General features: G+C 41.3%; 1 protein-coding gene across 1 annotated transcript in view; it reads left to right on the forward strand.

Annotated features, from left to right (window-relative positions):
• Window positions 1-666: 666 nt before the first annotated feature.
• Window positions 667-26401, forward strand: part of LPCAT1 (lysophosphatidylcholine acyltransferase 1) — a 70247-nt gene continuing 44512 nt past the window's right edge. The window contains exons 1-6 of the mRNA XM_076330197.1: window positions 667-876; window positions 8433-8575; window positions 10103-10317; window positions 20027-20139; window positions 21679-21739; window positions 24327-24385. Coding sequence (XP_076186312.1) covers window positions 760-876; window positions 8433-8575; window positions 10103-10317; window positions 20027-20139; window positions 21679-21739; window positions 24327-24385 — 708 coding nt within the window. The 5' untranslated portion in view covers window positions 667-759. The remainder of the gene's footprint in view (window positions 877-8432; window positions 8576-10102; window positions 10318-20026; window positions 20140-21678; window positions 21740-24326; window positions 24386-26401) is intronic.

The following is a 26401-nucleotide window of genomic DNA, read 5'->3' on the forward strand; positions in this document are numbered from 1 at the left end:
TCTTCCAGGTATGGCAGAGACGTTCATTCAGTGTTATCGATCGCCCGCGTCGTTACTGCTATAGCATCTAGGAACCATCTCCACCTCTGAGACGTTCCCCTTATCCCTTTTGTTTCTCAGGCCTTTCAAAAATTCCCCTCAGCTGCCCCACGCCCAGCGGCACCCCCGGCCTGGGGTCCCAGCGAGGTGCCAGCCCCGGCCCCGGGGCGCACCTGAGCAGCGGCCCCGGCAGGTCCCCGTCGCCGCCCCGGCCGCTGGTGCCCCCTCGGCCGACCCCGCCGCCCGCGACACCCTCCCTGGTCCTACTCGTGAGACGGCGCTAGCGCGGCCGCGGAGCCGCCCGCGGCCTCCCCCCGAGAGCGGCCGGGCGGCGCCCCGACGGCCCGCGGGAGGGGGGCGCCTCGGGGGGCGGCGGGCGGGGCCGCTCTCCCAGCATGCCCCGAGGGGAACGGTCGGAGGGTGGGTGGGTGGACGCGCGAGTGCGCGCGCGGCGGCGGCACGCGGCGGAGGGAGGGGAGGGTGCGCGCGCGCCCCCTCCCCCCCCCCCCCCCCCGACGCGGAAACCGGCGCCCAGCCGAGCCGCTGTAGCCGGCGCGCAGGGCGCATGCGCGGGCCCCTAGGAGGGCGGGGGCCGGCGTCTAGTGGCGAGCGAGCTGGCCGCCGGTGCCCGCCCGTCGCCGCCGCTACTCGGGGACTAGCGGTCGCTGCGCAGCGTCCGCGCCCTCTCCCGTGCTGGGCCGCGCGTAGTCCTGCCCCGCCATGAAGTTGAGCAGCCGCGGCCGGGGATGCTGCGTGGCCGGCAGCCGGGAGCGCGGGCCGCCGCCGCGGAGCCCCTTCGTGCACCAGCTGCGCCTCAGCCCCCTGGAGAAAGCCAAGGTAGGGGCGTGCAGGGCCCGGCCCCGCGCTGCCCGCCGCCTCCTTCCGCGCGTCCCTCGCGGCGCACCGGCGCGGCGGGCCGCGTCCAGCGGCGGGCGGGGGCACCCTGCTGCCGGCGCTTTGTGAGCCGCCGGGGGCGGCGGGACCGGGGAAGCCCGGTGTGTGCGTGTGTGTGTGCGTGTGCACAAGCCGGGCTTGCGAGGGCTGCGGCGGGCGGGGGGGGGGGCGGTCGGTGCGGTGCCGTGCCCGGGGCGGGGGGGGGCTGGGGGCGGCCGTGAGGCGGGGGGTCGGTAGCGGCGCGGGGGCTTGCGGGGCCAACGGCCGCTGTAGCGCCCGCCGCTCGGAGGGCGTGTTCCTTAACTTCTCCACCATTGCTTTCTTAAAAAAAATACTGTTTTAAAAAAAAAAAATGGTTTTGTGTTTGTTTTTTTTTTTTTAAATGGGGGGCGGGGGAACAGTCCTGTGGAGACGCTCTTTTCCAGCGGCAAGTTATGGTATGCCTGGGCCGAGGCATCCCGTGCATCTGAAGTTTGGTCCCTGGGTAAATAATCCCTGCGGCATAATTTACGCATTGTACAGGTAGCGTGAAAAGACAAGAATCGGTATTAAAATGCAAATTTGCAGTTGCGTTGCTCCCCCCCCCCCCCCCCCCCCCTTCCGTGCTACTGCCTCACTGACCTCAGGCGGTGAGCAGTAGGTGGTTGGATATTCAGAGTGCATGGCCCTTGTCTTAGGCTTTCGGTAAGATCTGGGTCACTTGCTGGATGAAAAAATACCATCAAAGGCTCACCTAATAAGGGGCTGGCCATTTCTGATACTTTCATCGCAGTAATACTTCACTTCCTTAAAGCTGTTGTTTTGGGGGCCTAACAGCCTACAGCACGTATCAACGTGGAAATTAAGATCCACTAATATTGAACCTCTCGGATCAAGGTGCTTTAGATCCAACTTTAATTTAATTTACATTCTGAGCGAAGTTCATTGTTGTGTTGCCCTGTTGCTGTCCAGATACTTAACACAAGACATGTATGGCCTGATTTACAAAACGTTGGAATGTGCGTCATGTTAAGTATCTGGCAGGCAAGGAATTCATAGTAGACTGTAGCGGAAAAGGTTTTTACTTCTTTTTAATGAAGTTTCCCAGAGTGATACAGTTAAACGCTGAATTCGGTGGTTACTGATAAATTGTTGTTTGAATGGGAGAAAAGGTTTGTGTCATTTGCCTCATTCAGTTTATACCTAGAGCTGCCTCAATAAATCACATAGTGGTGATGATTTCTTTTCCATGTAACCCTACTTCGTTCCTTAGGTCATGTTTTCTATGTAATTAATGAGGTAGAAGTCTTATGGGGAGCAGAGAGAAGCAAAGATAGCATGTGTTCATATGGACTAAGATTGTATCTGATTAAAAAACTAACGTTTTATTTTTGCAGTGTTAATGTATCCTTTTAATGTCGCTTTCTACTTGGTGATTTATAAGGAATTTTAAAAATACTGTTGGGAGGGCAGAGTACCAGTTTCACAGTTTTTGCAGTATTGAGTCGCATATGAGCTACTGGCACTGCTGATCTGTTGTTAGTCCTAACAGACCTTTAGCCACTTCACCAGCGAAGTGACTGGTCGTAGAACAGACCTGCCTTCTGTGTGGGCTGCCCTGTACATCTGTATGAGATGTGAGCTTTGCCGTTGGATTTCAAGGATTTGTTATTTTCAATGAAAACTGCAAGATGCATTTAAAGCTCTGTAGGTTTTTACAGTGTACAGACCAAAGGAAGAGCCTCACCAAAGAGTGCGGCTCGGTCTTGCTTTTTAAGTGAGAAGTCTTTCATTGATGTACAGCAGTACAGAGTTCTTTAACCCAGCCTTTCTCGCTGTCTTATTTCTGCAGTTTTATGTGAGGAAAAAGCACACAAGCTAGCACAGAGAACTGTAATAGATTTTCTTCTTTGCCTTAATCACGCTCTCCTAACCTCTTTGCTGATTAAAAGAAAAGTTGTGCTTGAGATAGAGGCTGTTAAAGAAAGGCTGTGGAACTGTTCCACTTACGAGAAATGCTGCTCTCCCAGAAAGGGAGACTTCTTGAATGGGGAGTCAATTACAGCAGCGCGCGTTCTCTTCCATACAGTCCTGGCCTGTTACTGAGGGTTCGGTATGAAGTATTACAGCTGAACTCACTTCCTGTTCAGCTGTAGGCGCATATTGTGTCACAGGTTTTTCTGTCTGCCCTGTGAATCTAACAGGGGTGAGTTCTGGGATTGCAAAGCCTATTGAGGAAGGTTAAGAACATGTGAGGACTGGAGGTACGTGAAGAAGTTGGTGAGCAGAGGGGACTGGGAGACAGTACTGCTTTGTCTGACGGTCTGTTGTCTGTTGCTGATGGTCTGTCAGATAGCTCCATTATGCTACTATCCCCTCATCCCTCCCTCATCCTGCACTCTGCAAGAGGTTAGATTAGCTTTTTTCCTCATTAATACAACTCAAAGTAAATGCATTTTAGAACATTTCAGCCCAAGACTGTGGGAGTGAAAAAAAGTAGAAAGTAAGAGGACAAAATAACTGCAGAGGAATAGCAACAGCAAAAAGAAATCCATTTGAGTGCCAGGGAATTGTTCATGTCATCTTTTATTGGCTTTATAAAAACTGGGAGATAACAGGAATGTAAAAGCAGTAGGGCTATTTGAGAACTGAGTCTCATGTTTCCTGTTGAAATGATGGTTATTTCACTCTGATCTGACGGTGACAGTGGGGGTCATTCCTGAAGCTACCTGTTTTATTTCAGTACTATAATAAAAAGATCCTTTCTGGAAGAAAGACAGACATGATTTCATTAACCATGAGTTCTGTTCATCCTAGCATCCTTGGGGCACCTATCACATAAGTCAAAGCTCTTGATTCTAGTTACCTCTGCAGAACAGGCAGAAGCATTACTGGAGCTGTCACAAAATGTTCATAGCTTTGTTTCCTTGCTACTTAAAAACACAATACGATGCCATTTTCCTTGCTTCCAGTGTTTCTGGCCCTTTTATTGCACCAATGCTGGTGTTCCTTTGGTGCCTTGGTGAGCTGATTTGGCTCATTACACCAGCAGATTATTGTGTTTTACTGTATTCTGATTGTTTTCTTTTGCTGGGATTGCTTTTCTTCACTCTAATGAGCTGTATTGGCTCATTGCAAGCTCAGATAAGTGCTAGAGCTGACTCAAGGGGAGGATTGAGGGGAGAGTGAACAGGACCACCCTCTTTTGCAGCAATGATCTGTTAGATTGGCTTAGTTGCACGTGAAAATTTCTACTCCTGTATTTATCTCCATGATTGTGTCAATCAGGGAACTTGCAGAGTGGGAAAGCGGGTAGTAAGAGAATTGTTGAGGGATGAATTCCTAGCTCTTTCAGTGCCATCTTTGGTGAATTGAGGCTATAGGGATGATAATAGTGAGGAAGTGAATGTGTGGGACAAGATGTAGTCTCTATCCGATATGTTTAAAAGAAAAATCAAAACCTCTACCATGTTAAATGTGCAGTTCATTATTCTATTTTCTTTGTTCAGTATGTGACCATTACTTTGTAATAAGTCATGGAAATTTTGTTGTGAATAAACAGTTTTTTAATTATGATTCTCACTGTATCGCTAATTTCAAAGATGCATTTTTTCAGCTCTGTGCATGAGAGGTATGATACTGACTTTAAAGACAGGAAATGGAGACACACAGAAGGAGAAACAAGGGTACTCTGTGATTCTCTTGCTCAATGCTTAGATACGTAGGACCTGATGTTTTGGAGAACTTAAAAAGGACTTAAGTACATATTTTATACCTTCATTGTAAGTTCATACTCAAATCTGAATGCAGAGTCTCTAAACAAGGAGAACATATGATACTTAGTTTAGGTGACTTGCCTTTCATCAGATTGAAGCTCTTCTGATGGCAGAGTAGAGTACAGTTTCTCAGGGCAGCCTTCTGTTACAAGCTGTAAGACCAACCTCTCCCTTCCTGCTGTCCATGGGTCTTTCACAGCATACACTTCAACTTCTGAAAAACTAAGTAGGATCCTGTAGACCAGCAAATGTTAAATGAGCTGTAGTCAAACCCCTCTTGAGAAAATCGGTCATGACCTGAACCTCCCAAGATACAGCTCCAGATGGACCTCTAGGGTTTTTTTGAATGTATCTCAAAACACAGGTGTTTACATAGGACTTATTACCAGATAGAATTTGTAATTTTAATAGAAAACATGTCTGGCTGAATGTCCTAAATATGTAGAAATATGATCAGTGAAATAAGATGTCTGTACAAGGTCAGACCAGGAGTGTAGGTCTCCTGCATTCTGATCTCTGACAGCAGCCAGTGGGGACAGGATCTTTTCCCTTTTTCTGTCTGACACTGACACTACTAATGTACGTAGGTTTTATGGGATAGGAGCTTTCTTACCCAGGAAGGTGTCTGAATGTAGATGTAGACTGAAGCACTTTTCAAGTGTTAGTGTCTTTGTTGATTCCTAACCTTCTTCAGGGGCCAAATGCACTTCTTCACTCTCCTACCAAATTTCTTATGTGGACAGGTACTGCGCTACCATTGCTCCATCCCTGGAAACATTCAAGGTCAGGTTGGACGGGGCTCTGAGCAACCTGATCTAGTTGAAGATGTCCCTGCCCACGGCAGGGGGGTTGGACTAGATGACCTTTAGAGGTCCCTTCCAACCCAAACTATTCTATGATTCTACCACCTGCTAAAAAAGAGACTGGTGTCACAGCCGGACCCTGTACACCTGTGTACTTGGAACTGCTTCTTGTTGGCCATTTCCACCACTGCTGTCTCTGGACATAGAAGACCAAGAGGCCTTTTCTACACGCTTATGCCATCTTTCACAACCTTATGGATGCAACTACTGCTTTGGTTCTGTGATGTGGCTCTAAAGTGATCTTGATACAAAGGATTGCTACAGAGGTGCAAAGGACTGAATAGCTCACCATCAGTCGCCTGCCAGTCAGCTTTGCCCCGGTACAGGAGGAAACTTTAAGGAGTGGGAGGGAGAGGGTGTGAATCCCGGAGGACTGTGTCCTCACCTGCATTTTGTTTCCCTTTTTTCTTGAACAGCTGGTCCTTCTCATCTTATGAGCCTAGAAGGCAGCTGCTCTCTCTTCTCCAGTTTCCAGATGAATGCTCCCCTATTTTCTGCCAGATGTGGTGGTCTTGTCTATGGATGCAGAGTTGCATGAGTTGGTATGACTTCAGTGCTCATCTGACCATTGCCAGTTTAGGAAGTTGAACTGGTTCATCTGGGAAACTAGCCTATCTAAGAAAAAAAAAAAATCCTTTTTCTTCCAATTCTGCAAACTGAAGCAGTCCACCCAGGGACTGGAATCCTGTTTTTGGGGACTGAGACCATGGTTGTTACGAGATCATGGTGCCAGTCTGAACCATCACTATAAAATCTGGCATTGCAGTAGGCTGGTAGCTCAGGGTTTGAAACTGGTAGCCTAGGCTTTTCTCCTGCTGTGTGTTCCCTTGCCTCTACCCTAAGTCTACAGATTTGTGCAGCTACAGGGTGAGTTGGTTATTGAGCTGTTTTGGGAAGAGAGAGGAAGCTGGAACTGATCAATGGAAAACTGAGCTGCATGATGACTAGATCTGCATCAGGGAAGAGAAGTAGTATGTGAATAATGCTTTCCACAGCAGCCTGGAGATGCATCAGGTTAAGCACAACATGAGACAGCACCTTATGCCTCATTACTCATCCTTGCCCAGCCATTGTGATGCTGAAAAGTGCTTTTCTACCTCATCTGGTGCACCTGTGACTATGTGGCATATTTCCTTTTGAATTCTCTTTCTTTACATGGTCCTTGTATTTCTTAGTATTGTCTTCATCTTCCGCTAGCCTCCACTGTATACAGCTTGAGGAGCATTGGTGCTACCCCAGTCAGCTTCAAACAGTTTTCAGTTCCCTCTCTCTCCATTAACCAGTCACCTGAAGCTGTACCCTCCTCCACTTTAAAAGCTTTTTTTTCTTTCTTCCTGTCCTTTGACCAAGGAAGATGGGACTCTTGGCTCCTGGAACAGTTTCCTGGAGCAAGTGGATCATTGCACAGATAGTTGCTAAGTTGTGTTTTCTGGAGGACAGTTTGGGAACAACTCCAAACAGCTCAGGAAAGGCCCTACTTTTGGGAGAATTCTTCAAAAGGCTGTGGGAGAAGTTCCAACATGACATGTTTTTCACCAAAGTTGAAGGCAGATAGCTGACTGGCTGGGAATGAGCTCTCCGAGAACTAGAGTGCTGGGAGGAGGTGCAGAAGCAACTAGGTTCACTGTGGCTTCCCAGGGGAGGATAACTTCTTGAAAACCTCTGCTTTCCAGGGGGTTGTGCCTGTGCACAGGCCTGGAACATAAACTCGTATGCGTGTCTGGATGTTTGTCCAGAGGTGTCTCTGCACTGTGTTCCCTGCTGTGGTTCCCCACAGCTTGTGGTTCCAAGAACGTACAACAGAGGAACTGGTGCCTGCCCAGTCCTGGAAGAGCTTTCCAGGTTGGGCCCTGTATTGCCATGTGAATGCACCCTGCTGAAGAAGTGCACATCACTGGCTGGGAGCTGCTGTGATGAACTGACTTCTGTGTGGTGCAGTAAGATTTACAACACACCCATGCTAAATATTTACTTAATGTGAGGCTGCGGAAAGGGAAAAGAGCATGTGGATGTATTCACTGACAAACATAGGGTTTGAAGAAGTGTGGATAGCTAAGACTGCATTAGCTTTAAGGAGTGTGCTGTGTTTCAGCTATAATTAAGATTGGTGAATACAAAATTGTTATACATATGTGCTGGTTTGGGCTGGGGTAGAGTTAATTTTCTTCATAGAAGCCGGTACGGGGCTGTGTTTTGGATCTGTGCTGGAAACAGTGTTGATAACACAGGGATGTTTTCGTTACTGCTGAGCAGTGCTTGCACAGAGTCAAGGCCTTTTCTGCTTCTCACCCCACCCCACCAGCGAGTAGGCTGGGGGGGCACAAGAAGTTGGGAGAGGGCACAGCCAGGACAGCTGACCCCAGCTGACCAAAGGGATATTCCATACCATGTGACGTCATGCTCAGCAATTAAAGCTGGGGGAAGAAGAAGGAAGGGGGGGACGTTCGGAGTGATGGCGTTTGTCTTCCCAAGTCACCGTTACGCGTGGTAGAGCCCTGCTTTCCTGGAGATGGCTGAACACCTGCCTGCCCATGGGAAGGAGTGAATGAATTCCTTGGTTTGCTTTGCTTGCGTGTGCAGCTTCTGCTTTACCTATTAAACTGCCTTTATCTCCACCCATGAGTTTTCCCACTTTTACCCTTCCGATTCTCTCCCCCATCCCACTGGGGGGCAGTGAGCGAGTGGCTGTGTGGTGCTTAGTTGCTGGCTGGGCTTGACCACAACAGCTTACACCACAATTATTTGTTTGAAGTTGAAGCATATTCTGCTGTTTTTAACATTAGATATTTTTAAGTTAAGACTTCGGATCAGTTTCTAGGAATCGCTGACTTTTTCAGTCCAAGATTGTGTTAGAATAACGCATTTGTTTTGGATTTTGCAGATTGCCTTCATGACCTTGACTCTGTTTCCTGTCCGACTCTTTTTTGCTGCTTTTATGATGTTGCTGGCCTGGCCTTTTGCATTCATTGCTTCAATGGGATCTGACGAGCAAGAGCTTGAAAAGCCGCTCTCCTGGTGGCGAAAGTGAGTCACTGTTGTGGTGAAATACTCAGGGAATCGTCGTTTATTTCAGCAGTTTGAAATAGAGAAGATTGGAAATACCTGGTATCTGTCCCATAGACCTGCTTTTCTCTTCAAAAGAAAAATATAAAAATTATTATTTAAACACTTTCCTCAGATGGGAAACTAAAAATACCTCAACTGTTTGATTTACCAGGTGACCCAAGAATTACAGGGAAAAAATCTGATCATCTCTGGCCTCTTATCTTTATTGAGGATGTAGTGTGAAGCTTCATTGTGACCTCCTTCAATTTCAATTATTCCCATAATGTCAACTTCTTGTTATGAAGATTGACACTATGGAATGTGCCCAGATTTCGTATTCTAAATTGTTGTTTTAACCTGCTTCACCCCATTGTTTGCTATCCTGTGATGAATTGACAAAATTTGTGTTGATTCTCTGAGGGCTTGCCCCATGCTTTAGTGCTTATCAATAAGTCTGTGCTTGCTTTAATATTGGAATGCTAGTTAAGGTAGAATGTAAGATAGTGTTCACCCATCCATGAAAACTGCCGTTTGAGGAACAAGGAAGGAGGAGTGTATCACCTCTTCTGTAGAGAACTTCAAAATTAGGAGCTGGCACTAGCATGAGGGAAGCTGATTGTATTTTGCATCACAGGAGGGAAGGAGGTTGAGAACCACAGAGGCACGTCACTTTACATTTCATTTGGAATGATACCAGTATAATGACGAAAGGAATAATGGACTGCCTTCAATCTTGCATACAATTATTTTGAATCTTTTTAGATTGTCCCTCCCCCATTTCATCCATTTATCAGTGTCACCCTGCTCTCCAGCCTCCAATCCCTGTGAGTGTAACAATTTGTGGTGTTTGGTTTTTGCACTCTGTTGATTCAAAGTAAATGTTTCTTCTTTCATGACTGTCAAGACAGTTTAAAAAACAAGCAAACAAAACCCCACAAAAAAACCCAACCAAAACACTTTAGGTGGAGATGGGGAAAAGGAAAGAAAGTAAAACGTTTCCAAAGCTCCCGGATGTGTTCTGTAGGCATCCCCGTGTTTGAGAATCTCTGCCCTACGCTTCTTTACTGTTTTGCGTGGGTAAACTTGAACACAAGAATCAGGGTTGTTGCATTCTAGCAATATCCTAATAGCATTTTTCAGGACTCAGTTTACTAGAGCTTTTTTGGTGTTACTAGAAAGTGTTATTAGACATTGTATAGAAGAAACTCAGCAGTCATAGTCTGAATCAAAATTAATCTAGTGATAAAATAAATGCCAATTTTATTGTGATTAAAAAGCATTAATTTTCAGGCATGAAATGGAATTGAATGGCATCTTACCTTAAAAGTGGTCTTAAATCTGCTGAGAAAGAGAAAACAAAAGGTCTATGCAGTGTTCCTGCTCTGTTTAAGCAGGATGGCCTATCTGTGCTTTTGTTGTGCTTATAAAGTTTTTATGTAACGCTTTTCTTTTCATTATTTTAAGGTATTCTTGTGGCAGCATAATTGTTTTCTCAACTCTTTACAGGATAGTGGATATTTTGCTGAAAGCAATCATGAGAATGATGTGGCTTGCTGGTGGATTCCACTGGATAAATGTAAAAGGCAGACGGGCATTGCCGGCAGAAGCAGCAATATTAACTGTGGCTCCCCATTCTTCCTACTTTGATGCCATTCCAGTAACTATGACCTTCGCCTCCATTGTGATGAAAGCAGAAAGCAAAGATATTCCTGTTTGGGGAAGTAAGTTGGTAGATACTTAATTTTTCAAGAACAATTAAAAATGATTACTTAAGAAATTCACTGATTGTGTATGAGAAGCCCTGAAACACAAAAGAAAATTTTGCTATAATATATGGTGAGATTATTTTTTTTTTTACTGGTCTGCTTTGAATGTCAACAGAAAAAACTGGGGGGATGTGTTGGTCTTCCCGCTCCCCGCCTCCCTTTCTCCACGGTTGAATCATTGTACAAAGTTAAAACAATCCTGCAGAACTCATGGTTAAATTTGCAGTGAAATTGTAACATTTTAAGACCTGACAAATAGAAAAGCTAGTTAGGATGGGGCTATAGAGAAAGTCCACCAGAACTTCTTTCTTGCTGTGAGTTAGGGTGCCATCCCAGAAATGTGTTTTAAGAATGTTGTCTGCTCTGAATGGTATCCTGCCTTGAGAGAGTGCTGCTAATCCTTCATGCATCAGTTAGTTTGTTTCAGGCAGGGTGTGAGAGATGAGCAAGAGCAGATTGTTGGGCAGTCAGATTTAGTCATAAGAAATGCAGATGCCCAAGTCAGGAGTGTTTGAACGCTATCTTTGGAATTATCAATGTAGATTCTCACAAAGGCTTGAGAGAGACCTGTGATTTTTTTTTTTTTTGGTGCAGTTGTGCCAAAAAAAATGTGTAAGCTTTTAGGCTTGCAGACTTCTAACCAAAGTCTGTGTGGAAGCATTTTGGAGAAACCCACCATGTTGTGGCTAGGGACCAGCAACGTTCAAAGAATCTTCCTGTGTCTCATTGTGTAGACTTTAAGGGTAGTATAAAAAGGACAAAAGATTTTATTTTCACCTTGGGTAGGGACTCTCTAATTCAAAAGTCTAAACAAAAGCTTTGAGTTCCTTCACAACTAAGTGGAGTCAGGCTGTTGGTGTTGACATCCTCCTAAACTTTCGTCAGACAATGTAATTTTAAGGACATGTTCAAAACCAGAAGCAGAGACATGGCCACAAATGGTGAGTGGTTACATCTGGAAGCTTCATGTAGGGAATCTCTTGGTATGAAGGTCTCTCTGTATCAGGTAAAGCTCAGACCAGGACTGTAGCTGTATCTCGATTTCATTGAATATCTGGCTAATAGAGTTTAGTAAAAGTTTGTGGCAGTGAAAAACCTGTAAAAATGAATAGATGCTTTGAACAAAAAGGGTGTAGGCATGTGTTTTTAAAAACTGAGCATAGTATGAAAACAAAAAGAAATTGAACTCTCTTGTCCAGTACTGAAAGAAGATACTCTTGTGAGATGGTATGTTGACACTCCTGTACAGTATAGGTGTATCCAGGCCATCTTGGGCTTTAGGATCAGTCCAGCTGTAGAAGCAGGGGCAGATTTTTCTTCTTTCTCAGCTGACTCAATTGACTGTTTAATAATTGCTAGCTCAGCCAAAAAAAGTAGTCCATGTGGAGCTCTCCTTTACTTGCAGCTGGACTGTTTGGAGGACCCAAACTAGATGAGGTAATTCCAGGCAATGTGTTACTGAAATGTGATGAAACGGCAGAATGGCATTTGACAGAATGCTATAATAGCTGCTTAACTATTCCACGTAATAGATTCAGTGGGGACTAGTGGGAAAGCCTGAGGAGAATCTGTAGGGATGTAGAGGTTGTAGTTACACTGAATGTAGCACAAATAATGCATATCGAGTAGTTCAAACTATTTCCTATATATCTAATTTAATTTTAAAGTAACTTTTAAAAGATTCAGTTGAAAGTCTAGACTTACTGTAACAAATTTTAAAAATGATTCACTTGATTTTGCTCATGTGTGAGCAAAACCAGTTACAGAAAACCCAGAAAACTACGTATAGTGTTTTAATGGAATATTACTGGAATGTGCAGTGCAGTCAAGTAAATGAGTGTTTTGTCTTGTATAGCTGCATTTGCTTTATGTCATGCAGCCACAAAAATTATGTAGTCCATTATGAAGCGTTCAGAAAAATGCCACGGAAATGAAGCATGGCAAAGGTCATAAGTGGGGTTCAGAGCTCAAAAACCCTTTTTTTTTCTTTGAGGAATACTTTTATATGAGCAACATTAATTACAGCAGTTTGTGTTATTAAAGTAAATGGACCTTAACAGAGGGGTAAGTAATCACTGTAATGATTAGTTTGGCTTAAAATTTAGTGAAAACTTCCAGTGGAGAGAAGTTGTGATTTTTTTTTTTTTTTCTTTTACTGCTTGAAAGAGCTTTTCTATGAAGCAGATGCTACTGACTATCCTTGCCTCCTTTGATCTAGTATTTTAATTCCAATGTTATTTATGCTTCTCTGCATATACACACAAAAAAATGTATTTCATGTTACTGGACAACTGGTATTTCTCTTATGCTATCTGTGAAAAGGTGGTCAAGTTTTTCTTGGATTGTGTGGTGAATTGTCAACACTCTAGACATTCATCTAGAATTTATCCCAGAGAGGTTAGAATTGCTTTTTATGTTCTTCAGTTTTGCAAGTCTTGCAGATTTGTTGTACCATCTTCAGTGAAGTTCTGGAGCCAGCCATTGATAATCCTAACCTTGCTATCTCTTAATTGAGTCTTAGTAATGGTCATTCAGAATCTTCTGGGAAGCTTTGAATAAAGCACATTCATTTAACTCTGTGAGCAGACTTTTCAGCATGTAAAAAATGAAGCAGCAAAGGAAATTTGAAGATTATTTCTAAGGATGAGGACTTTGGATGAAGAGTAGATCTTCATCTGCTTCAGCTTCATGGGGGTTGGACTAGATGACCTTTAAAGGTCCTTTCCAACCCAAACTATATCCAAGAATATCCAAATATGATATAAATGTTGGCTTTTTTATGTAATGACAGTGTTCAGCAGGACATTGTATGTTGTGTACCAGAGGGATCAGGTGCTTTAGCAGGCGCAAAAAGATCTGATTGCTAACTGGTTACCAAGATTGGTTCTGAAAGTATTTTAATAGGTTTCTGGAGCAGCTGCCTATATTATTGTACCCTTAGTTTGCCAGTCATGGAATATTAAGCTTTTGATCCACTTTTAAGTCCAGATGATTAAAAGCCTGTTCTTTATGGGATTGGAAGTATTCCACAAGTGTGTGTTTGTATATGAGTGTTTTATTGCTTTCTAATTGAAGGCAGGTCTCCTGGACCACAAAGTCCAATTTCAGAAGCAGACTTAAGTCTTGTGACTCCTTCAGACAACTTCCTTCTTTTTAGGAAAACAAAAGAAACACCAAATTAAAAAAATGCTCTTTTGCTCTGACAGAAGAGTTATGACCTCTTCAGTTAGTGGTCAGTAGTGAAGAAAATTACCCACTTGGCACACACACTAGGTTAACAAACTCTGGGGAGGAACTGCTTGCCCAAATATAAATGAGATCTCAATGATCATAAAAAAAAAAAAAAAAAATCAGTATCTGGTAAGTAGAGAATGCCAGAACAGACGGAGTGCATCACCACGATGCTGAAGAAGGACGTGTCTTTCTGCAGAATGGCTTTCCAGAGTTTTGGTAGGTTGGAGATGTGAAGTTTGCTGGACCACTTTACTGTAAAGTTTGCAGCCCAGGGAAGATGACATCTACGAATCTGTTGCACCTTAGGTTGGCTGAAGAAGTTAGATCAATTCATTCATTAGCACAGATACTTAAACTTTCCTGTTTTGTCTGCTGGACCCCACTTCAAGTCAGGACAAGCTCTTTGCGTAAATTCTGGGTAGTTACACTTCACTGCCTTATTTTTGGCTGGTAAAGCAACCTGGATAAAAGTTATTTTTCATTGCTGAAGTGGTCGATGCTACTGCAGAAATACTTCAATAAGAAGGAAAAGGGATTTGTCAGTAAATACGATTTGGTGGGGATTTTGTTGGACAACTTTTGTGATTAAAAAAATCTTCTGTGGTCTGAACTTTTTAAAAACTAAATTTAAGGTTATAAGCTAGTTTAAACTTTAAGCAACTTCTCAACATCTGTAACCTCATCTTCTGAAAAAGAGAGGAGGTTGGTACCTGTGAAATGAATGGGGAGATATGTTAGCTTAAGTTTATAAAGGGGAAGGAGGTTGTTTGTACTTGGCAAAATACAGAAGAGCTATAGAAGAAGGGAGAATCATACTGTGCTGTAAAAGCTATCAATTCTATTGTGGGGATTTTTTCCACATCTAGTAAACAAAACCATGAGTTTTTGTTCAAGCTCATCTTTTGAAAGTGCTTTATAGGCCTTTCTTGAGCGTAATGACTGAAAGACAAGAAATAAGTGATTCAGTGGGAAATATTTATGCTGTGGTAGCTGGGTATGTTTTCATCTCAGAACTTAAAAGATGCCAAATTACTTACTCATCAGCTTTATGAAAAGTTATGCAACCTAATCCTCCAGTCTTCCGCCCCAGTTCCTTCTCTCCCCCCCCCCCCCAAGCACACAAGGAAGAGAACCGTTGTAGACCCGTAGTTCTTCAGTGAGAATCTCACATTTAAATACTTCTGAGATTCATCAAAACAGCCCTTAAACCCCTTTTGGAAAAACCTGCTGTAAGGTGAAGGTGTCACAGATTTCTTCTCTTTATATGCTGTTAAATCAGCACCTTACAACACTGTTAAGGTCACTAACTTGAATGCCAGCATCCTATGCTATGTTGGCATTGTAGCCTGCCTTGAGTACACGAATGAGCTCCCCAGTTCTGAGGAGCATCTTGAAGTTATTGCCAAGCTTATCCATTTCATCCTGTGCTTTAAAAACTTCTGTTTCAAAATTCAGTGTTTCCTTCAGGCTGTGGGCACCCAGATGGTCCTGCAATATTTCAGTCCTCACAGGAGATCTCTGGGAGAGACTTAAAATAGTTGCAGTCACCTGTGTATTATAGGTATGCCTTTATTTTTTGAGTTGGAATCCTGGACTTGTTGGATTTTTTTCTTTCTCACTATAAATTCAGTAACAATTACTTCTAATTTAAACTGCTGCTGGAATGCCTAAACCACCATCACTTTTTTTAAGCATCATAGTTCATATCATTTATGGAAGTTACAAACTACAGTATATAGGAAACCTGCAAACAAACACAACTGCCTTCATAAAATACTTTTTAGACTGGCAGCAGGAAGCTAAAACATACAGCCATGCCCTCATACAGGTGCTGCAGGTGTGAGAGCAAACAGCAATCTTTGCGATATGAAAAGGGTCTTTGTCCCTCAAGAAGTCCTTAAAGGAAATAGATCACACTTTGAAAGACCAACCCAAATACCATAAAAATTTATGTCTGTTAAAGCTAAAGAGAACACTGATTATTTACCTCCCACTACTGACCTCTCCTTGTCCTACAAACTGCATGTTTCCTGCCTTTCCCTTTGGAAATAGGGAGAACTTTCCCATTAACACTGCCTCTATGCCAGGAATACTTGGTATCTCTTCTGTCAGGTGGTCCATCTACTAAGCATTTAGTCAAACTCAGAGAAGTGGTTCTTGACACGTATTTAGCTTTAGTGATTGGTTCAGGCTTGGATCAATAAAGTATGTATTTCTGTGTATGATTGTTGCTATAACTAACTTTACAAATCTCATGTAGGGTACCATGACTACAATAACACTGTCTCCGTAAGAACAATATAACTCCAAGTTGAAAAGGTCCTAATTTTGGTTGACTTCAGTTTTGTGCTTTTAATGTAGCTTTGTGTATTTGTGTGTGGGTTTGATCCCACCCCCCACCCCCACCCCCCCATTTTAAGGTCTTTGAGTCCATATACACAGGAAGCCATTTTATTCTGGAACCTTAATGTTTTTTTTCTCCTCATAACCTTCAGAAGACTTTTGAGTCCCTTGCAGATTTCTTTTCTTCTTTTCTCTCCATAAAAGAGCAGTTTTCATATTAGATATTACTTCATTAGAAAAAGTGTGAGTTCAGAACTTTGCGAGCATGTTCATTTGAGTAAGGCAACTCTTAAAAACTAAGCCCAAGATAGCGCTTTTCAACCTTTAACCTTCATGTTTTTGTAAGCCGTAAATACAGAATGCACAAGAGTGCAACTGCTATTAGAAAAAGTGTCTGTATTTTTTCCCATAGGAGGAAAAATCAAGGAGTAAATACTGTAAATGGATATCCCAGTGCAAGTCTACCTGTATTACACAGCCTACCTCCATGTTAAATGCAAACCGAGCCAGTTTGTACTGGCTTTATAGGCTGCCATCTCAGTGTATCAGAGGAATGTATGTGATGGGATTTTGCGTTGTTTGGGGGAGAGGCCAAGTGAAAGCCTCAGGTTCAGCATTCTCTGCTCTTGCAGCAGATCTGTCACTCTGATGCTGTTTCTACAGTGGTGAAAATGTAACTGCCTACTTAAAAATGTGTGTATGCATACATTTTAGAAGAACAGCATTTAGTGCCACACTGCCATTCCGTTGCTTTTTGTGTTCTCTGATGCCTTGTAGACCATTGGTGATGCAGCCATACTGCATAACATAAAGTTACTAGATAACTTTATCTACTATATGGTTGTAGCTGTCAAGCATAATTTAAATGATTTGTTACAATTCTTCCTTCTATTCTATGTTAAATAGCATTTCATGTCTTGATTTGAAACAAGGTTTCCTCACCCACATTTGCCTGGAAATAGAGATGAAATACCTTATTTTTTTTCCTGTTATCCTGAGAAGCTCATTGACACCAATTCTATGTGTTCAGCTCAGCAGAGAGAAACTTTTTTTTTGCTTACACAACAGCTGGTGATTGAAATGATTGCATGGGAGTTACGGTTCTGAAATTGGTTGGAGCTGCCACCCTGCAATTAAGGCAATACTGAATTTTTGCAGGGTCTCTAAAAAAAGGCTGTTTCATGCTAGAGCAACTTTCCATTGGTAGCGTATCTGCGGCATTCTGGCTGCCCTGCAAGGCAGAGGTTTTGATGAATTACTGGCACTACTGTTTAAACTGCAGGCACCTGCCTAAGAAGGTGGAGTACAGCATGTGTCACCTGTCTTCAGGACCACTTGTGATGAGCTGAAATTGGGGATGAGAGTGACTACATCAACTAGGACTGACACTGCTAGAGAAAAAGCTGGAATAATGACACTGGCAAGGTCAATTTTGTGAATTGAAGGATTGTCCACCATCGCCCACTAGAATTTAGAATTTAAAGGTGGCTTTAGTGGAGTGAGAGGAGATGGGCAAGCACCTCTTTCAGCATCTCTTGAATACTTGAGCTGTGGTTTTCATTACCTGGTTACAATTGGACTTGGACAGTTAAACTGATGAAGAGAGAAGGTTAAGATTATGTTCTGTTTATTAAGCATATTGCACAGTTCTGCTTGTTTCCTTTAGTTGCTCAGTATGCCAGCTGTCTGAAGCATTTTCATGCATGCTGCTTTTTGCTCCTGCCCTGATTTTGCTTTAGTCCTGCCTGTTCCTTGCCTCATATATATTGCCTCCAGGCTTCCCTATGTTTCGACTTGACTTCTGACTGCAGTCTCATCTTGTCCATCTATTTGATGTGTTTCTCAGCTTCTCTTTACAGACCTTTGGCCCTGCTCCTGACTATTTATTGCACAGATCGACTTGGTACAGCCTTTGAATTTTCAGATTTCTGTCTATTTACTGAACATGAAAATATGTGGTGAGAATAAAGGTCTGTGTAGCCTTGTGCTCTGTTTTCAAAAGTGGTTATGAAAATAGTATATGAGGAAAGGCAAGTACAGAGCTAGTCTTCCCTTGGTATGTATTTTCAACTTCTTACTGATGACTGAGAGTTTCAATTTCACTTAAATTGTTGAACTTAACCACTAAGGGCCTGGTAGTTGGTGTCTTACAGGATCTTAAGTTGCTGTTTAACAATAAAACAAGAATTCTGTTAGCTTTTTAATCTGATCCCTAAGGAAGTAAGACTTAATATGATCACCCTGTCTCTTCATTAAGCTAAGATTTGATGTGATGGGTTGAAATAGTGACGGCTCAGATAAGCGCCTCGGAGCTCTGGAATTATCTTGTTCATTCCTTGGCCTGAAGTAACCTGAATTCCATCATTTGAGCCTAATGTAAAAGAAACTTCAGGGTGAAGGCTGAGGATGTTTGAGTCTTTTTTGCTTTCTTTTACTTGATAATGTTTTTGCTACAGAATAATAATTTGCAGCAGTAGGGGAAACTCAGGACTAGCATCACTAAGAAACAAAATGAGCAGTTATGAAACCGAGTATAGTTTCCTTTGCATCTTATTCCTTGTTCTGTTTTTTCTTTCTAGTTTTTGTGTGTGGTGGTTCTGTGATTTGTGTTTGGTTTTTTTCTTGGTTGGTTGGGGTTTTTTTTGCCTTCCCACAGCAGTAACCCCAGCTGGCCCATGATGATCTTTGGTCCCCTAGCAAGCATTGTTCTGTGGATATTGTCTAAGAGCAGGCATGTAGGAAAAAGTGCAGGAGTATGGTAACTTTTCTCTGATATACTGTCTCCTAAGCTTCGGCAACTTGTAGGATAAAAGCAGTATTTCATAGGCTGGCTGAATGTTTGGGAATTTGCTGTAAGGTGTGACGGATTAGTTTCACAGAACTATAGAAGGATTTTGGTGAGAGCTGACTAAACTGCCCATGGGGTAACACCAGAATCAGCAGCTTTTGCTGAGTACAGGACTGTAATTCCTTATGCTGTTTTTTACTTCACACTTTAAGCACTGGCTGATCCATTAATGCAGCAAGTCAGTCCTTGACAAAAGAAGATTATACAGCTAGTGTCAGCGAACTCATCTCGCGGTAGTTGGAAATATGAAAACTGTATTTTATATTTGTATTTTAGGCCAATAGAATAGCTAATGATTTAGTGACTTTTGAACCTTCGAATAAGATTGCAAGATACAAAAATGATAAAAAGATATTTGAAGACAACCTGCTTAAATAAAAGTATGAAGTAGTATATTTGAAGATGCTTCTCTTGTAGTGCTTTTCTGACACTGCAAAAGTTGTATATGCTATGCTACTTATTTTGTAAGTGGGCCTCGGTGTCCTTGTGACAGACATGCATGGAGAGGATATTATGGGTTGATTTCTGATTCTTGGTCACACTCATTTTGTATCTGGCTATGTTTAAGAGGTTTCCCACTGAGCCAGGAAGAGGGTGCCCGAGATCTGATGCATCTAGTATGAGGAACAGGCAAACAGGTGACAGCTTAGAAAATAAGCATGCTTTTTCTTTTGATCATGCTGATTCTTCAGAATGATAACATAATATAACATAATCGGTGTATGTAATATCTTTGATGGTGTACCTTCAGTGAAGCTGAGGTGTCTTAGGAGACAAAAGCTCTAAAGACAGTGCCAGTTTGACCTGCAGGATGTTTTTTGGAAGCACTTGGAAGGTTCCTGCTACTTTGCTCGGTTGGCGGAGGCTATAGATTTTGTGATTTTTGTGTTAGGAGGAAATGGCCTATAGTCAGCCACAGCTGTATTGTTGCAGAAAACTATGCATAATATATACAATCATGTTTTAAATTATGTAAAGTGTGTGTATTGGTCTATTAAAAATTGAACAAGTACAAAGTGCCAAAATTGTGTAAATGGTTTTCCTCACAGGAATTCATGAAAATATTTCAATAAAACTGCAATAATTCAGCTGGATATTTAAGTTTGCAGTGTAATATATTAAAATAGTTATGTATTTGTACCAAAATTTTTGTCCAGAGGACTACTGGGGGGGGAATCTTTTTCAAACAAAGGGGAAATAAAAGCTGTTTTGCTTGTTTTTGTTTTCCCTCTTCTTCAGCTCTAATCAAATACATCCGACCGGTATTTGTATCTCGGTCAGACCAGGATTCTCGCAGGAAAACTGTTGAAGAGATAAAGAAACGTGCTCAGTCTGATGGTAAATGGCCACAGGTACTGTATACTACTACTGTGTGACAGATGGTATTTGGCATTTCCAGACTTTGGATCTGCAGTTTACTTTTTTCCTTGTGGGATGCTTTAGATGGCTTGCGGGAGTGGGATTTCCCCCCCTCTTTCTAGAAGATGTAAGATTTCTATCTGTACAAAACACTAGTTTTTCATTGCAGCATGTTTTGAGGGGAGACTGGGTAAGTACATGGGAATACAGCACTATTAAGTGATACTAAATGGACAGATCATAGCAGGTTTAGAAAGTCCTCTAAGAAGAAAATAATCAGGTGTGCAGTAGAATACCTGGGGGAGTATTGTGTGCTCTTGCCCTTCTCAGGATTTTGGCATACTGTCATTGTTGGAGAAGTGATACTGGCCAAGACAGCCCAAGCAGTTCAGATGTTCCAATAGCCAAAGTACACCTCTATTGGACCACATGATGAAAACATTGCTAAAATAAGTGGCTCAGGGTTTTTTCTGCACCTGAAATATGACTATAATGTGCCTTGGAAGAGAGTAATGGGAAGGAAGGGATGACTACCTAAGGTCTCAGTTTTCTAGAAGCATGTGATTATTTTGAAAACTTGAAGCATTCTTCTTGTGAATTTTTGAGATTAAGATACAGTACGTCTTTCATGACATTGTTACTACTACAGTGGTTGCATCTGCATACTGGACTACAGAAACATTATAAACAGTTATAAACAATGTGACAGAAAGGTGATATATAGCTTTCACATCATGACTTTCATCAATAGATTTGAAAGCACTTTAAAAAGTAAGTATTCTTACTTACGGATAAAGAAACTGAGTTGCAGAGCTGAAGTGATTTCCAGAATATCTAGCAAGCTAGTACCAGAGTGGGCAATAAAAGTAGTAATGTTAATTCTAGTCCATTGCTTTGTCCCCTTATGAAATGTATTTATTTCCTTTAACTGTCTTGTTCTCTAACTCAACAAAATTCCAGCAGTTCTTGGCTTTTTGCTGTCAGAAACTTTTTTTTTAACAATCTAAGCTCTTCCTCTGAATTCGGTTCAACTTGAGCATTTTTTGCGTTGTTAGAATTCTGTTTAGATATTTTTCAGCCTCTATCATTCTGACATCTGTGCACATGCCAGTAATAAATGCAAGAAGAAAATAAGTCTTCCTTTTCTTAGCCTGTAAGCAGGTAGCTTGGGACCAGGAATTTTGTTTTGGTGCAAAACAGAATATGGTATTTTTACCAGCACCAAAACCTTTTGTGAAAATTCTCTTGTACTCACAAGTGTTTCTGGTCACTGTCTCAGTGTTCCAATCGCATAGGATTATTATCGGAGGTCAAGAAAGAGGCAAATTCACAGATAGAGAAAAATAATTTGACTATTAAGACAGAACTTTGACTTCTTTATTGAGCAGTATTTTTTTTTTACTCTAGCTGAACTGTTTTTCCCTGAAAACTTTTTTTACTGTAATCAGTTAACGTTAGCTTTGAAAAGATGTGTTTATAAATAAATCCACGTTGAAATATTTCTTAAAAGTCAACTTTTTTTTTACTTCAAGATAATGATATTCCCAGAGGGCACTTGCACAAACCGATCCTGTCTAATTACATTCAAGCCTGGTAGGTATGATGCTCATTTCTCTGTTCTCCACAGAATGTTCTTGTATCTTCATTTTCTGAAATACCACTTGCATTGTAATTTGCTTGCTGTTGCAGAAGTTGAGTTAACAATCTTGCAATAGGGTGGAATTGAATAGAAATTTTCTGATGCTACAAAAGGATTGTAGTTCCACTGTTGAGCAAAAATGTTTTAGATAATTCAGATTTTTTTCTTGGCTTCTGAGATGCATATGAGCTGGAGGACTGATGTTTCTTACTGGGTTTTTGTTTGTCGTTGTTGCTTTTTCTTTTTTTTTTTTTTCCCCCTCCCCCCTCCATTTCCTATTTTGGGTCTGTCATGCAGCATTTAGATACCTTAAGCTTTTATAGTGTATCAGCGCGTATCTATTTCAGGCTGCTGCAGCATTTGTTGCTGTATTGTATGTGGTTGATTCCTCTCGAACTCTTCTGTTGAGTTGCGTTCTGGTGAAGATGGCACAAGAATCTTGCCAGTATAGCAATGTTAACAGAGGCTGTCATTTTTTACAATCTTTTTTTTTATTTAGCATCCACATTCTAAGCTCTTTTCAGTTAATATCACCCTTTTAGCTTATCAAATTAGTAGAGTATAACACTGAACGTTGTTGCAGCTGTAAACTGCAGTTACAACAGGGAGAAATGCCAACACTGCAGTAAACAGTTTTTTCTTTACTGCAATAGCGAACCACCAATGTTTAATGTAAACCTGCCTTTAGGATGTAGGTAGGGAGATGGTGAATGAGGAGACTGCAGTGAGCAATGCAGTTGTGAATGTGTTTTTTGACTCTTCCTAGGTTTCTGCCTAGCTCATTGTGTTCTGGTCTTACTGTGTGTCTTATATTTTGTGTTGCTTACAACTTACATATCGCTATTAGAATATCATGCAGCGAGTCAGCATTGTGATTCCTTGCACTGGGTCATTTCGCTGAAGGAATCTCAGTATTGTCTCCTGAACAAACATTCAAAAAGCTTTTCTTCCTCCCCTCTCAGCTCTTGCCTTTTTACTTGAATGAGTGGTGGTTAGGAGACCATCCACTTCCTTCGCTCTTTACTCTCCCTCTCCCTCTCTCTCTACCTGAATCCTGGCCATGCTTTGAAAACCAGCTTGAGTCCCTCATTAAACCTCTGATTTCCTGCCCTCCCTCTGTGCCATAGGCATTCCAGGCACCATATACCTTCTGCCTCAAATCCCCACTCTATCTTCCTCTCCTCTGGTCTAGTACATGCCGCTGTCTGCCTCTTGACTGTCTCACTTTTCCTACTGGAACCTGTTTCTGTATCCATCCAGCCTACTAGAAATCCTTTGCCTCAAAATTCCTCACATCAAGTTACGTTAGGTCTCTATTCAAGTAACTGCTTTCAGGATGCCTTTCCCCATTCTACTCATACGGCCTTCACTCCTTGCTCTTGCTACGCTGTTTTTTGGTTTTGCGTTCGTGCAAGCTAGTCATACAGGCAAGCTAGTCTAGTTCTGTTTAAGTGGTGGTTTTGTCATCTACCACTCAGATTTTGTCGTCTTTGGATTCTTTCAAAAGTTGCTTGGGCTGTTGTTTTTGGAGACTGAATAGGAAGTACCACTGGGCCAAGAACCAAATCTCTGCAGGATCCCATTCAACCTTCATTTGAAGATGTTTATACTCCATTTACAATTACTTCTTTTACATCTATGCAATTATTCTGTAAAGCAAATGTAGTGCTAAGAATACAGTATTCTTCCATCATTCAGTTCTTAATTCTAATCGAAACATTAGGCAGAACTTGGTAAATTGCTATAAAAAACATAGTTTGAGTGAAGACTGTCTTGAATAGTTGTTTTCACGAGATAAGGATGTTTAGAGAAATCTTGAGCAAGATAGTTATCATGCTTAGCCAATCTTTGTGCTAGAAACCAAGAAAATGATTAGCAAATGACATTTATAGATCTTGTGCTACTTATTTATCAGAACTATAATTTTCATATGAAATGAAGCAATACTTCTGTACAGTAGCTCTAGTTCAATACTTTCTAACTATTAGATTTTCCATAGCTACAGAATAAACAAATAAGCCCTTCTGAAGGGAATTAAGGTGGGAGAAAAGTTAAATTAATTCTGTTACTTCAGAGATGATAGATTTCCTATAAATTGTTGTTACTCAGTTAAAAATAGAAAGCTGCTCTTGCATAAGAAAGCTTAGGTTCTTCACCAAAAAATACTGTTGACCACAGGGAATATATTGACTTAACTGTCTTGCACATACTCATTTTTTTTTTTAATCATTTATCAAGCTGAATTTGGTACTGGTCTTTGACTTGTGTACATGACAATTTATGTAAGTGGTAGAGGATAATTTAGAGAATGCAATCAAGCATTCTTAATTTATCTTCTGAAAAGATGGATATACATTGTCATTCTTCAGTGCTTGCTTTTTAGATTACTTCTGAGGCTACTTTTGGATCATATCTTTTCACTATCAACTAATTCCTATGCATATCAGCCCAGTAATTGTATAATTTTTTTCTTTACTGCAATAGATTTCTTCTGTACCAAAGTGCACTATAAAGTAATGATGTGTCGTATGTGCCTTCTAGGAGCATTTATTCCTGGAGTTCCTGTACAGCCAGTGGTTTTACGTTATCCAAACAAACTGGTAAGTTCAGCTTGCAGTAAATATGGGGCATTTTCCTCTAAATACTTTGGCACTTCTGTAATCTTTTAGGTTAGATAATTAGATTAATAAATTTGGAAAGCATTAATAAATGCTGAGTGTGTATTCCTTAATATATAATAAATATAAATAGTCTTAACTGATACAGTTTAAATGTTTCTGCTTTTATTAAGTTACTCCTTTAAAACAGTGCTCTGAAAGTTATTCAGGTTGTTAGAAGAAGTACTGTACAAATGACAAGACAAATGTCAATTTCTGCCTAGGATCTGTGTTCCCATGTGCTCCCTGTTACTGCAATGTGTGCTGGAGAGTTTTCTTAATATCATTTATTGCTGGAAGATGCTTCTGCACCTCCTGCCTGTGGGGGTGTTAGTCACAAATTAACGCAACTAGCTAAATGATAATAGAATAATGTGTTGGGGACCTCGGCACCTTTGTAAGGTGTCTCGTTGTCCATGTTCTACGTTCACTGTCCACTTGGCTAAGGAATGCTAGACACTAGCTAATTTGGAGTAGTCCTTCAATATAAATGAGATTCACGTAAATTATACATGCCAATTCTAGTGTTTATTTACAATATCTAAATTAAACAATTGTTACAAATGCTTGTAAAGATATAGGCAAAGGAATGAAGACAAAGCTCACTTGATCTACTTCACGATCAAGCCTACAAGAAAGCACAGAAGAAGGATTTTTTTTTTAATATTATTATTCAGTTTACCTGATGTAGATTACTTTCCTCTCCTACTGCAGCCAGAAACTTGTCTGTCTACATTCCTTGATTAATTAGAAGATGCTTCCTGGTGAACTTTGCTAGCTTTTTTACTTGAAGTTTCTTTTTGAGCCCTCTCAGGCTATTTTCAGGTCCAGTCTGTCCCCTTCAAAAATAGAAGTTATTTAGGGGAGGATGGGAGGAGTGTCAGAAGTAAAATAAGGACTACCTTGCCTCTTTGCTGATGCATGTCACATCAAAAGATCTCATGTCATCTCTCTTTGACTAGCCCATTAACAACCCCTCGATCTAAGGAAGGATTTCGTTTCCTCTTGGTACCTGAGTGCTTATGTTTTAAAGTGTTTCCATCCATTGTTCTTTCTGTCAATTTACAGGTTGATATAAAACATATGCTTGATCTAAAAATAAAAGAACCTAAGCAAAGTTAATATACATAGACCACCACTTGCTCTTGACTGAGACACGGTGTGATGGCAGTCAACTAATTTGCAGTAACAAACCCCAAAATGATCTTTGCGGATGCTCTGACAAGTATAGCAGCCTGTTATGCTCGCGTAGTATTAATTGCATTGTAGTAGGTTGCCTGGGACTTTTCATTACATAACTGTTTTATTTTCACGAAGAAAGATTCTTTTCTAAAAATATTTTTAAACCTTTATTGCACTGCCAGTTTAAATTGCAAATATGCACGTGCCTTATGTCATACTTAATATACCTTGCTACTTTTGGTTAATAGTAAACGTATTTATAACAATATCAAACAATATAAAGCTATCAAACATTGATTTGCAAGTATCTTCAAAAATCCATTCTCATACGGAAATGTCCTTATTGCCTGTAGTACATAATATGCAATGTTTGTAAACTAATATTAACAATTGCTAATACTCTATTAACAGAAATAATGAGCTTTTTATGTTGAGGTAAATCAATGTAAATTTTAATGAAAATTTTCATGCATTTTTATATTATTGCAAAATGTCATTAAAAAAACTGTAAATATTTATATAGATACCCATCGGAGTTGGCCTGAATCTGTGTATGGAACTTTACGGCAATTAAAAGTATTAGGTAAAAGTAAAACACTTAGGTTTTCAGTGCCATACTGAGTCATTTAACCTCCTACGGTCTACTTCCACTAAGTGTTAAGGGGGAGGAGAATAATTGCTATTACTATTTAATTTTTAGATTAGCTTGGGGGCTGCAGATGAGTTGCAGCAAAGTTAGAATTAGGAGAAGAAGGAGGAGTATGATGTGATACGTGA

This window comes from Aptenodytes patagonicus, chromosome 2, assembly GCF_965638725.1.
Source record: "Aptenodytes patagonicus chromosome 2, bAptPat1.pri.cur, whole genome shotgun sequence".
In the NCBI taxonomy this organism is placed as follows: Eukaryota; Metazoa; Chordata; class Aves; order Sphenisciformes; family Spheniscidae; genus Aptenodytes; species Aptenodytes patagonicus.